At 46.1% G+C, this 12,555-nt stretch overlaps 1 protein-coding gene across 1 annotated transcript in view; it reads left to right on the forward strand.

The window, feature by feature from the left end:
- Positions 1–12,555, forward strand: part of COL27A1 (collagen type XXVII alpha 1 chain) — a 242,848-nt gene that overhangs the window by 110,144 nt on the left and 120,149 nt on the right. The window contains exons 14-16 of the mRNA XM_083424399.1: positions 3,375–3,419; positions 7,289–7,342; positions 9,072–9,116. Coding sequence (XP_083280525.1) covers positions 3,375–3,419; positions 7,289–7,342; positions 9,072–9,116 — 144 coding nt within the window. The remainder of the gene's footprint in view (positions 1–3,374; positions 3,420–7,288; positions 7,343–9,071; positions 9,117–12,555) is intronic.

The raw sequence follows: 12,555 nt of genomic DNA on the forward strand, positions 1-12,555 counted from the left end.
CACCTCCCCAGCTTACTAGTGGGATGACAGCACCAACCATTCCTGACTACCTGATGCAAGGGTGGTGGCAACAGGAAGGACAGACCGCCTTGCACCTTTGACAGTTGTGCTGAAGAGGGAATTTCAGCACAATTTATGCTTCTTGCCCCCACGTCAGAGTTCTAGGAGTTTGTCTGCTGTGTTTAACTCATTACAGAATAAGCTGCATTGATTTCCCCACATTCCTGGTTGTGTATGTCAGTGAGAGTTTGTCCACAGCACCATTTATCTTGTGATTAACCATACATTCACTTAATTATACTGGGTGGGTGGGTGTGCCATTAGGATTTTAAATTGGTACAGGAACAGAGGAAGCTGTCAGGGATCCTTTAGTTTAGATTCCTGCGTTGCAGGGTACCTTCCAACTCTGCAATTCTAAGATTCTAGGATTCCAGGTCAGGAGTCTCTCTCCAAAACCTTGCTGGAGATGTCCTGGGGATTGAACCTGGGACCTTCTGGTTGCACAGCAGATGCTCTGCCATAGAGCTATGGCCCTTCCCATGAACTGACAGTCTACCCCAACCTGAAGCCCTTTCAGGTGTTGTTGGACTCCCAACTCCCAGCATGTAAAATGGACCAGGATTACGGGTGCTGAAGTTCAGAGTATATGGAGGGTGACAAACTGTGCTGTAGGAAGGAAACACTAGCTGCCTCTTCAGAATGTCTCCAGTCATCTAGTCCAGTTGCGTGCAGGACCTCTTTTATTCCCAGCAACATATTGGGCTCATTCTGAAAGAGGGGCAGGGGATCTGTGGCCCTCCAGATGTTGTTGGACTCCCATCACCCCAGACCATTGCTCAGGCTGGCAGGGGCTAAGCAGATTTCAGGGGCTCAACATGAATCTATCTTGGAGCTCTAGGTCAGTTTTTGAAAGCTCTGCCTGGGATATCCGGAGAATCCAGAGTCCTGCAATGTTAATTCCCCAGCGGAAGAGAATCCTTCCCTTTGGCCTTTTTAGATTTTCTCCCCCACCCCCACTTGGACAGCTTATGACACTTAGTGCACAGAATGAAAGGGAAGGCCTTAGCTTGCTTGAAGAGAACTTTGGTGGGGTCAAGGAAAGTGTCACAGACAGAGCAAATTCCAGCAAAGGACACCCATGGAACAGATTCTGAGTCTGCTGGGAGGAATGTATGCAGAAAATATAGTTGTGGATCCCACGTTTCTGTCCTGCCACCTGCTTCCAGAATTTTACACACACTTTGGGCTCTTGACTGTTTCTTCCCGTGCCACTGAATTTGGGTGGCTTGTGCTGTTTACCTCAGATTGGCTTGTGGCAGTCTCCTCCCACACCCCCAACCCCCTTCTGTTCTTCTGTTCCAGCCGACTAACTAGTCATGCCCTCATCCATGCTTTTACATTCCACCCCCCCGGCCCCTGTTTTACACACACTATCATTCTCTGGCCACTGAGCATGGGCTGGAGCATCTTTGCATCAGGAAAGGTTATAATATTCAGAGTGTTATACTTTGCTGGGGTGGGGTATAGAGGCATGTAAAATTATGCAGGGTGTGGAGACACTGGATAGGGAGAAGTGGATGCGAATAACAATAACACACCCACCTCAAAATGGCATTTCCCCCTAAATACTGTTTTGTACTTTTGCAAATTTTGGGGTTCCCCCAAACCTGCTGATGCCTCTCTTTTGTGCACCAAAGGTGCTGTTTTGACCGCATACAGACTCTCACTTGAAGCACTGAATTCCCTGGTAATGCACATCAGCCTTTGCCACAGCTGGAGATGATGGGATATGTTGCCCATAACATCTGGCACCAGGTTGGGAAAGGCTGGTGGGTATGATGATTTCCTTATGATGGAGAGCCCCACAGGGTTTTATCCAACTAAAGTAGACCAATCTGAAATGAATGAATCTGTCAGCTGTGACCATTCAGTTCAATGTGTCTACTCTGAGTAGAACTAACACTGGATGCAACCCATGCCTGCAGAGAGGCTCTTCTTCATGAATGGCTTTCTATAGGATTTTTTATAGACTTAGTCCTCCTCATCAGCAAGATTATTTTATTTGCTTGTGGTAAGTGTGGTCCCCAGGCCTCTCTATCTGGCCCTCAGGAGCCTTCCCTAGGCCACACACTTCCCTGAGCCAGACCTCTTACTAGCCCTGCTTTGCATCCTTCTTGAGTGCTTTTGCATAGCTGGGATGTGTCTTTGAACTCTGATCTTAAGTCTTGAGTGCCTGGACAGAGGGCAGAGAGAGGTGTGTGAGTGTGGGTGTAGAAACTTGTCTAATGTATAAAGGTAAAATTCACATCCATTGCTCTATGCAGGCTGAATCTAGACACATCAAAGAAGTGTTTCACAGAAACACGTTGTAAATTTAAACAGGGAAATCATGTAGGGAAAGATGGGACTCCACAGCACCATCTGGTGGCGCAGTGTTATATTGCATATACAACACTTATAAATCACTTTTTCTTTACCAATCTAGCTGAGTCCCCAGCTTTGCCATAAGCCAGTGGGAACCCCCAAGCCCCACCAGACTGCTTACTGTGTATTTCTGAGCACTGAGTGGGGAGAAAGATTGAATTCCTGAACCTCTTCCTTTCTCTGTAGCTCAGTTAGTAGAGGGTGATATTCTTAATCTCAGGGTTGTGAGTTCGAGCCCCATGTTGGGGGAAAGATTCCTGCATTGTAGGGGGTTGGACTAGATGACCCATGTGATCGCTTCTAACTCTATGATTCTGAGATTCTATATGTATCGATCGCTATTGCTCCAGCTAAGACACCTCTGTCTGGCGCTCCTGTTGCTATGCATTGGACCTCAAGCCCTTTCCCCCCCAGCAATTTGCCCCTCTCAGCCTTAGTTCATCCATCTGTAAAATGGGAGCAGTAGTGTCCAGTTCTTAGCCACAGGGCTTGTTTAGAGGTGAGCAAGGCAGAGGTTTGTGCTGGACTCTTGAGGGTTGTTTTTGCAGGTGGGAAAGAGAAAAGTGATGGTGGAAAATTCTCTTTCTTTCTTTCCTTGTCTAGCACCCTTCTCTTGCTCCGCCCCCCCCCCCCTTTCCAAAAGCACACAGTGAAATCCTTCTTCTCTCCTGTCCCATTTTTGGGGGAGGCGGGGGGGGGGGGAGCGGAGAGGAAAGCCGGTCTTGAACAAGCAGCCTTGTGTCTTCCAAGGAGGTCTCTTTTATTTACAAGCTTGCTGAAGATGGAAGCTCTAGATTGCCCACCGAGGGCGGGGCACCCTTAACCCTTCCCCTGCCGCCCTCACCACACAGAGGCACTTCTACGTTTTAAGTTGGGGTGTGTGGAGGGAAGAATCTCCACTTTTTGCTGACAAAAAGACTGTAACTGTGTTGCTCTTTGTTTCCTTTTAGGGAGACGTGGGAGCCCCGGGTCCTCCTGGAGTTCACGGACTCGTTGTAAGTACGGTTAAAGACAGGAGAGCTTTTCATCTGGGGCTCTGGGACGCTGCTTCTTCTTTTTAACTCTTTCCAAGGCACCACTAAGAGCCCCGTGGAAATGCACTGTGTTGATTTAATCTGCTGCCCTTGCAGAGCGAGGGGGGGGGGGGAGGTCCGTGCAAGCAGGGAGGGAAGTGTTAAAGCTGCAGTGTTGACACAATGGGTTGACACTGAGTTACCTTTGCTGGGGTGGGAGAAGAAGGAGGCTACTTAGCAGGTGCTCCTGCATGCAGGAAGCTGCTGAGACTGCTGCAAAGTGCATTTATAGCATATCAGCTCCACCACCCAAAGAATCCCGTGAGCTGTAGTTTTCCCTCTGAACTACAATTCCAAGCACTCCTAACAAAGTACAGTACCCTTGGTGATGGCAGAATGTGCTTTAAGTGTGTGTTGTGTGTGCAGCCTGTTCCTCGCAACAGGGCAGTTCATTGGAGGCTGGTTCATTAGGGCAGATAGGGGACTGCACTATCCATAGGCTCTTGCTTTGCCTATGGCTGGTGTTTCCACTCTACCAATCCCAGTGGGCACCAGTTACCACTGGGCAGCAGTGGGGGGAGGGACCTGTGGTCCTCTTCCAGATGTTATTGGACTACAACTTCCATTAGCCCCAGCCAGCGTTGCCCAATGAGTAGTGGGAGTTTGTAATTCAGTAACATCTCTGCATGTGAGACAGGTTCCCCATCAATGCAATACAGCCAGCTCTTCAAAGTCTTAAATCCTCCTTGGGGTGGTCAGTATGTGTCTGGATTGTAGTGCACTGGACTGCAGGTTGTAGAATCGGTGGGAAGTCGCACATGGCTGGTTTTTCCTCCATTCACAACAAATCCCACCATTCAGAAAACTAGCTTGTCAAGGTTCTTACCTAGCTTTCTCTCTTATGGGGTGGTTTTCCACATGCAGGGATTAAAAATATATATGGGGGAGGACTGTATGAGAGATCATTCTCCCTTATTGGATTAAAACACAGCACTCCAGGCACAAGTATACCACTGTGCACTCTTGGAGGGGGATGAGAGAAGGTATGACCCACCTTTCACTGATCCTCTAACTGAAGATGCTGAGACCAGTGAAAGGTAGCTGGTCTAAAACTTTGGGAAAAGTTTGTAGTGTAGTGGTAGAGCTCCTGCTTTGCATCCAGAAGGTCCCAAGTTTGATCCCTGGCATTCCCAGTTAAAAAGACCAGGTAGCGTGTTAATGAGAAAGCTGCTGGCAGTCAGAGTAGAGAAGCTTGAGTTAAGTGGACAAAAAGCCTGACCTTGTTTAAGGCATTTTTCCTCTCAAAAATAGCAACCCACCTTTTGCTGAGACCTTGGAGAGCTGTTTCTGGTCTACGTAGACAACACTGGGCTGGATGTGGCAATGGTCTGACAGTATATGGTAGCATCACATGATTAGGCTATAAGGACTGGGGATCACGCATGAGAGCATGCTGTTGTGTCCTTGTTGTATTTGTGAGCCTTCCATAATTATGCAGCTTGCCACATGCATTTGCAAGATTTATCAATAAATGTAATGAAGTTCATTGTCCCCCAGGACCCACGTCTCTCTCTGGAGAGGATACTTTATGTTTAATTAAGTCAAATGAAGGTGTCACTGTGTTGTCATAAGTCATAACACACTTTCTCTGGTAGTCTCCTATTACTGAATGCTGATCCTGTGTTATATGTTCCGCTGTTGTTGTTAAAACAACTATGTTTTGGAGCCCAAAAACATCTGGAGGGCACCATGTTGGCTACTTCTGGATTAGAGTGTGTCCCACATTGGTGAGTCAGGGCATGGCAAAAAGGTGCCTGCAGAGTAATAATTCAACCTTGCAAGTATTTTTTATTTTTATTTTTATGCTGCCAGGCTACAACCTTCCCCCACAGCCCAACCCTCCTGCCCACAATGTGGCAGTCATTTTTGGCTCATAGATGGCCTAAATGAGTTGTCAGGGGAAGCAGCTCTTGCACTTTATAAATGGTACATTTTCCTGGCTGAGAAATGAAACTACACTAAGGTGTCTAAAATCTGGTGATTTGGTGGCGTTCTGCTTGTGCAGCTGTCATGATTCGCGGCCATTGACAAGGGTTATCCTCTTCTGCAAATTTGTCTGAGCCCAGGGATGGGGAACCTGTGCCCCTCCAGATGTTGCTTATTGAGTCAGAATCTGACAACATCTGGAGAGCCACAGGTTGCCCACCCCTGCAGCAAAGCTGTCCAAACCTGTGGCCATTGCCTAACCTCATTCCACAGAAAAATTCCACGCTGCTCAAGGAACTTCCTTCTTTCGTCTGTCTCATTTCTCCCATCAATCAGTTTAACCAGATGGTCTCTTTTCTGCATCTTTCCCAGTTTTGCAGTGCCTCCCCCTTTTAAGATAAGGCAGCATCCCTCCCCCCAAATAAGTATACTGCATCAGGGATATTCCCTTCTTAGCGGTTTACACACAATAGCCATGGGAAGGCCTCTCTAGGTCCCTCTTCTCCCATCAGCCCCAGTCAGCATAGCCAATGGTCAGGGACCATTGGAGTTGCCTTTGTTTTTATTACTTATTTTATTTTTTACACTTATATACCCCACTTATTTACCATCCAAGGAGCTCAAGGTGGTGTATGTGGTTCTCCTCCCCATTTTATCCTCACAACAATCCTGTGAAGTAGGTTAGACTGAGATAAGGTGACTGGCCCAAGATCCCCACCCGGTGAGTTGCAAGGCTGAGCACGAATTTTGGACCTGTGTCTCAAGGTGTGAGCAGTAACCAGAGCTGGCCGCATCCGTCCAAGCTGAGTGATCCAGGCCTGCTTTATGAAGCGAGCCCTTTCTTGCAAGGACCCTCTATGAAGCTGCAGGGCATGAAAAAGCTATATGTTTTCAGGAAGCCGCAGCTGAAAGCTCACATGGTGCATTCGGCTGTGTGATCTCCCTGTGCAGAAATATGCCTTTAGCAGAACCAGCAGCTCCTCTGTTTGTTTATCCAGGGCAAAGAAGAACTCAAGGCACAGAGCTAGCTTGCTCCGTTCTAAGGGGGTGTGTGGAAGCAAGAAGGAGATTGCTTTAACAGGGACCTTGAAACAGTTGAACTCTGGTACCTTTCCTGGGTAATTCACACAATGCTGGGAGGACCCACAGCTCAGTGGCAGATCCAATGTTTTGCACACAGAACGTCCCCTGTTCAGTCCCTGTTGTGTCCAGGTATGCCTGGGAATGACCCCCAAAGCTGGAGAGCTGCTACCAGTTTGAGTAGATAATACTGAACTAGATGGGCCAGTGGTCTGACTCAGTATAAGCGGCCCTTTATTCAGAGCCATGAGGACTGTGGCTTTTCTTTATTAAGTGAAGGGCTGTTCCTCAGTGATAGAACATCTGCTTTTCATGCAGAATGTCCCAGATCCAGGTCTTAGCATCTCCAGGCAGGGCTAGGAATGTCCACTGTCTGAAGTCTGCTGTTTCAGGCAGGTTTCCTATTCCACCCTTCCTTATGACCTTGAGCTTTTTCCATATAGAATCATAAAATTGTAGAGTTGGAAGGGACCACAGGCGTCATCTCATCCAACCCCCTGAAAAACAGGAATATTTTTGCCCAGTGTGGGGCTCAAACCCACAACCCCGAGATTGAGCTATCTATGGATAAATTTAGAAATACATTCTCAGCATACTCTAGTTTGGTGTTGTGTAAATTGCACCTTTTTTTTTTTTAAAAAAAGTAAGTTTCTAGTCCTTGTGGCTTGACTGTTCCTCTTTGCAGTAAATGGCTTAGCAGCAAAAGTTAGACAGCCTTCAGAGGAGGCAGAAGGCTTTGTTGTTCTCCATTCCTAAACCTCACTTCTCTCTCTCTCTCTCACCAGGGCGATATGGGTGCAGTTGGACCTTTAGGTTTTCCAGGACCAAAAGGATTAAAGGTGACTGACTTCCAATAAGCAGAGGCCATAGCTCAGTGGTGCAGAGCACAAGGTTCCAGGTTTGATCCCCAGCATTGCCGCTCAAAGACTGTATTGGGTTGCTGGGCTGGTGCGCTGTGGGTTAAACCACAGACTTGCCGATCAGAAGGTTGGCGGTTTGAATCCCCACAACAGGGTGAGCTCCCGTTGCTCGGTCCCTGCTCCTGCCCACCTAGCAGTTCGAAAGCACATCAAAGTGCAAGTAGATAAATAGGTACCGCTCCAGCGGGAAGGTAAACGGCGTTTCCGTGCGCTGCTCTGGTTCGCCAGAAGCGGCTTAGTCATGCTGGCCACATGACCCGGAAGCTGCTGTACGCCGGCTCCCTCGGCCAATAAAGCGAGATGAGCGCCGCAACCCCAGAGTCGGTCACGACTGGACCTAATGGTCAGGGGTCCCTTTACCTTTACCTTTAAAGACCCCACAGAGCCATAAGCAATCAGAGTGGACCAGCCTCTCCCAGTGGAGTGTCCTGCAGATGCTTTCAACTACAACTCCCATCAGCTATGCTTACTGGGGCTGATGGGAGTTGTACTCCAAAACACCTAGAGGGGACACCATAATAGCAAAGGCTAAAGCAGAAGATGCTAGATGAGATGGATCCTAGTTCAGTGTTAGAATACAGTGGTACCTCGGGTTACATAGGCTTCAGGTTACAAACGCTTCAGGTTACAGACTCTGCTAACCCAGAAATATTACCTTGGGTTAAGAACTTTGCTTCAGGATGAGAACAGAAATCATGCTCTGGCAGCGCAGCAGCAGCGGGAGGCCCCATTAGCTAAAGTGGTGCTTCAGGTTAAAAACAGTTTCAGGTTAAGAACAGACCTCCAGAACGAATTAAGTTCTTATCCTGAGGTACCACTGTACTAGCTTGCCATGCAGATGGCCCCTGGAATCTCCATTCCAAATGTGACCAGGTAGCAGGTGATGGGGAAATCCTTGAAGAGCAGCTGTTGGTCAGAGTAGACAACTGGTGGGGAGATGGGCACAATGACTTGCCTGCCAAAAGTATAAGGCAGCTTCATATGTTTTTCAAATCATCTGAGTTAGGCTCCCCTTTGTCACATTCTTCTTTCTTTAGGGTTCCCTTGAACCCAGCACCCACAATTTGTTCTGCATGCAGAAGTGTGTGTTATGATCTGTAAGGTGGAGCACAACTCCAACCCTCGAATTAGAAGACCATGGAATATGTCCCCATCTTCTGAAGCCTCAGGCAGGGAAGCATCATTAAAACAATCTTAAATGGCACAACACAAAAAAGGAGGGAAGAGGAAAATGAAAAAAATCAGACACCAGTAATGGAAGTTGTGTACTAGTTCTTATAATGACCAGCTGGAGTGGAAACTGTCCAGGAAATGGACTGTAGCGAACTATGTTCTGCTTAGAGAAGACCCATTAAAACCAATGTATCTAAGTTGGCCACACCTATACTTCACTTCACCTAGACACTTCAATGTGTCTAATCTGAGTAGGACTAACATTGGCTGCAACCCTGTATTTTCGCTACGTTTCCCCCTTTATCTGAATTTCCTGAAGCAAATGTGTTTCATGGATGGTCTGGTGAACGGGAATCCTCCTTATATTTCAGGAGAGCCCTGATTCAGCCTCCTCACACTCCATGGCTCTTAGATTTGGAACGAAGGGCAATGTTTCAGTTCACTGTGGTCTCACTTTCTCTTTTCTCTTTGTTAGGGGCTGATGGGAAATCCTGGAGAGAGTGGACTGAAAGGTGATAAGGTGATCTGAATATTCCCTTATTGCACTGTTTTTCTTTCTGCATGCAAGACCCTGTTTTCTTCACACTGTGTGATATATATTTCATTACTTGCAACTCCCTTAGTTTGCCAGTCTTTCTGATCTGTATATCTAAGTTTAGAACATACTGGAAAAACAAAGATTTAACGCCTCAAGATTGGTCCCATCTTGTTTTGTGAAAGGTTCCCAGAATTAAACAGGGTGGGTCTGTAGCAATGTCTTACAATTTAATATGATCTAGGGCTGTTTGGTCATTTTTGGTGGCAAAAATCAGTTCAGTTGTCTGGGGAAGAAATATGGGGTTGTGTACAACATTAGCACTACTTAGTGTATACTCAGAGTAGACCCGCTGAAATTAATTAATATGATTAATTAGGCCAATTGGTTTTAGTGGGTTTGTTCTGCTTATAACTCAGGTAGATACAGCCTTTGGTGTTTTTATGCACAGCTAGATATTTGGTGATCAACCAATTTGTTCTCCATCAAGAGACTTTAGGTTTATGCATTTTGCTATAATTTTTCTCTGCAATTCTAATTTCACAGTGAAATATACATTGAAGAAGATCCAATGTTAGCCACATCCAGAACCATTGAAATTTAAGTCTGTTGATTTCAATGGATCAACTCTTAAGAATGACTTAGTAGGATCCCACCCATTATTTTTATGTTGTGGTCCATCTTGTAGAATATATAGTTATATTTCAAAACCTTTTTTTTGTTGGAGAGCATATTTTCTTTCTTTGTTCATGTGTATATATATATTTTGCTTTTCATCAAGTAGAAGTTCGTAAAGCAGTTTCCAAAAACCCAGCAACTAAAACTGACCGAAAACTAGATAATCAATAATTTATTTTATTTTAAATAAATAAATAATAACTTGTGAATGTTTGAAGTAAGAAAGAATAAAATGCAGTAAAATATCCAGTAACGTCAAAATGCTGTAAAACCTATGGGGTTGGAAAGCATTAAAATTTAAAAAACCCATATATCAGAGCAGCTAATCAGATAGACAAGCTCCTCTGTCTGGCCCTTTGAGTGCTGACTAGGCCACACTGCTCACCCAGCCTTGATCAACTGCAGAAACCCTTGACTGCTTCTGCTTGACTGGAATGTACTCTTGAACTGTGATTGCGCCTCTTGCTTGCCTGTTTCTGGCTTTTGAAACCTCTGTGTTTCTGCATGACTGGAATGTAGCCAACTGTACAAGCGTTGCTCTGTGTATTTTTTTTTTGCCACCTCTGGCATGCAGCCCTCAGAAGGTTGCTCATGAGGGAATCTGGCCCTTGGGTTGCAAAAGGGTCCCACACCCACCCCTGAAAGAAGCCCCCATGCCGCTGGTCTTTTCTGCTAGAGGGATCTGAATCATTCAGAACAGAGCTCCAACTTTACTCTGCTCCAGGTTGGGGGTGGGGGCGAGTATCCCATGTGCAAGAGAGGGTCTGAAGCGCAGGATGCTGGCTCAGCAGCAGCAACAGCATGGCACTCAAAATGTCCTCTGTACTGCCAGGAGCCAGCAACCTTTTCCGAATTATTAACTCAAATCAGATGAGATCAGCATCCCCGGACCTAACTTGTTCCATCTGCTGCTTCTTGCTGACTTGCAGAGTTCTGGGAGAAGGACTTACAGGTTTTGAGGGCATCCCACATCCTGCTTGGCTCAAGCTGATGTCTCCTTCTACCAGAGTGTTGTAGAATTGATGCAGCCCTTTGTGTCTGCATTGTGGCTCTGCTGGTGGAGGATCTTACACACACCTCCAAGTTATTTTACTCCAGTTCATTTCCTTGTGCAGGAGATGTTCCCAAAAGACTGAACCCCATGGTTTGCAACAGTGACCAGTCCAGATCTTTCTCTAGAGGCAGACAGTCACTTGACGTGCACATTTGTGTATGAAGTAGGGTAGACATATTGAAATTAATGTACCTAAGTGCATCATGTCCATGAATTTCAAGGGGTCTACTCCGAGTAGGACTAAGATTGGGTTGTATCCCAATCAGAGCAGACCCACTGATTTTTTTTTTAATGACTAACTTTAATTCCATTCATTTCAGCGGGTCTACTCTTGAGTGTAACTTAGTTGGATGCAACCCATAGTTTTAAACTACTCATTTTTTTGCAATAAATTAGTCTGCTTCCATCCCAGTAGCGTAGCTAGACAGGGATGGGGCAGGGGCATTTTTCTTTGTTATTGTGGTATGTATTTTGTGTTTTTATATTGTAAACTGCCTTGAAGAGTGGGGTAGAAATTTAATAAACAATAACAATAATATAAAGTCTGCACAGGAATGGAAGAGGATGGACTCAGCAGTCCCATCCTCATGCAGTACTGGGAAGAATTGGACCCTCATAGGTCCCTCCCTCCCTCCCTCATCTTCAACACGGGTGACAAGCAACATCTTCCACAACACCTGGAGGTGGCACACCCGGCTCAGTCCTCCAGTGCCTTGCCTCTGCTTCCCATTGCAGCATCTGTTGCCTGAGGCAATTGCCTCACTGACTCATGGTAGGGCTGGCCCTAAGGCCACCATTGGATGCTGCGCTTATCCACATGGATGTGTGAACATATCCTTTCAGCAGGCTTAGCTTTGGGAGGCCAGAGTTAACAGGTGATAACTTTCACTGTGTGTTTTTGTTTAATAGGGCTTCATTGGCTATTTTACAAGGGTATTAAATTGTAGGCCATCTCACATGCCAGGGTTAGGATGGCCTAGAAATTCTAATAAAAATAAGAAGTTGTCAGCAGTGCAGCTATTTCCTTCAGTTGTTTATATTTTTGAGAGTAAATAATTTGCCGTGCATTGCCTAATTCTTTCCAAATGCCTGACAAAAAAGAAGAAGAAGCCTTGCTGCTTTGGGGGAAAATATACTGTATATGTAAGTTTACATGGAATAAGCACCTCCTGTGAGAATATTCTAAGAGTCTGCATCCACAGCAAAATGTGGACTGATAGGCTTAACTACTTGATGATGCAGGCAGGGGTGGCCCTTTTCAAATTGTCCACCCCTCCCACCCCCCACAAATAAGTCAACTAAGATCAGGGAGAGAATTGTTGCTCCAGTCGCTGCCTGCTAGGCTTTCTACTTGAAAGGGAGAATTTTTGGTATGTGTTGTGTGTATGAACATCCTATGTACGCACAGGTCCCACTATCCAAACACTCATACAAAAATTCACTTATCCGATCACGAGGAGTTAGTACCGAAACCTTGCTATACACACTGCAGTTTCAGATATCCAAACAACCAGACCTGCTTGTATTGTTGTTTAGTCGTTTTGTCATGTCCGACTCTTCGTGACCCCCTGGACCAAAGCACGCCAGGCACTCCTGTCTTCCATTACCTCCTGCAGTTTGGTCAAACTCATGCTGGTAGCTTTGAGAACACTGTCCCACCATCTCGTCCTCTGTCCTCCCCTTCTTCTTGTT

The sequence above is a fragment of the Podarcis tiliguerta genome (genome assembly GCF_965153285.1).
Source record: "Podarcis tiliguerta genome assembly, chromosome: Z".
In the NCBI taxonomy this organism is placed as follows: domain Eukaryota; kingdom Metazoa; phylum Chordata; class Lepidosauria; order Squamata; family Lacertidae; genus Podarcis; species Podarcis tiliguerta.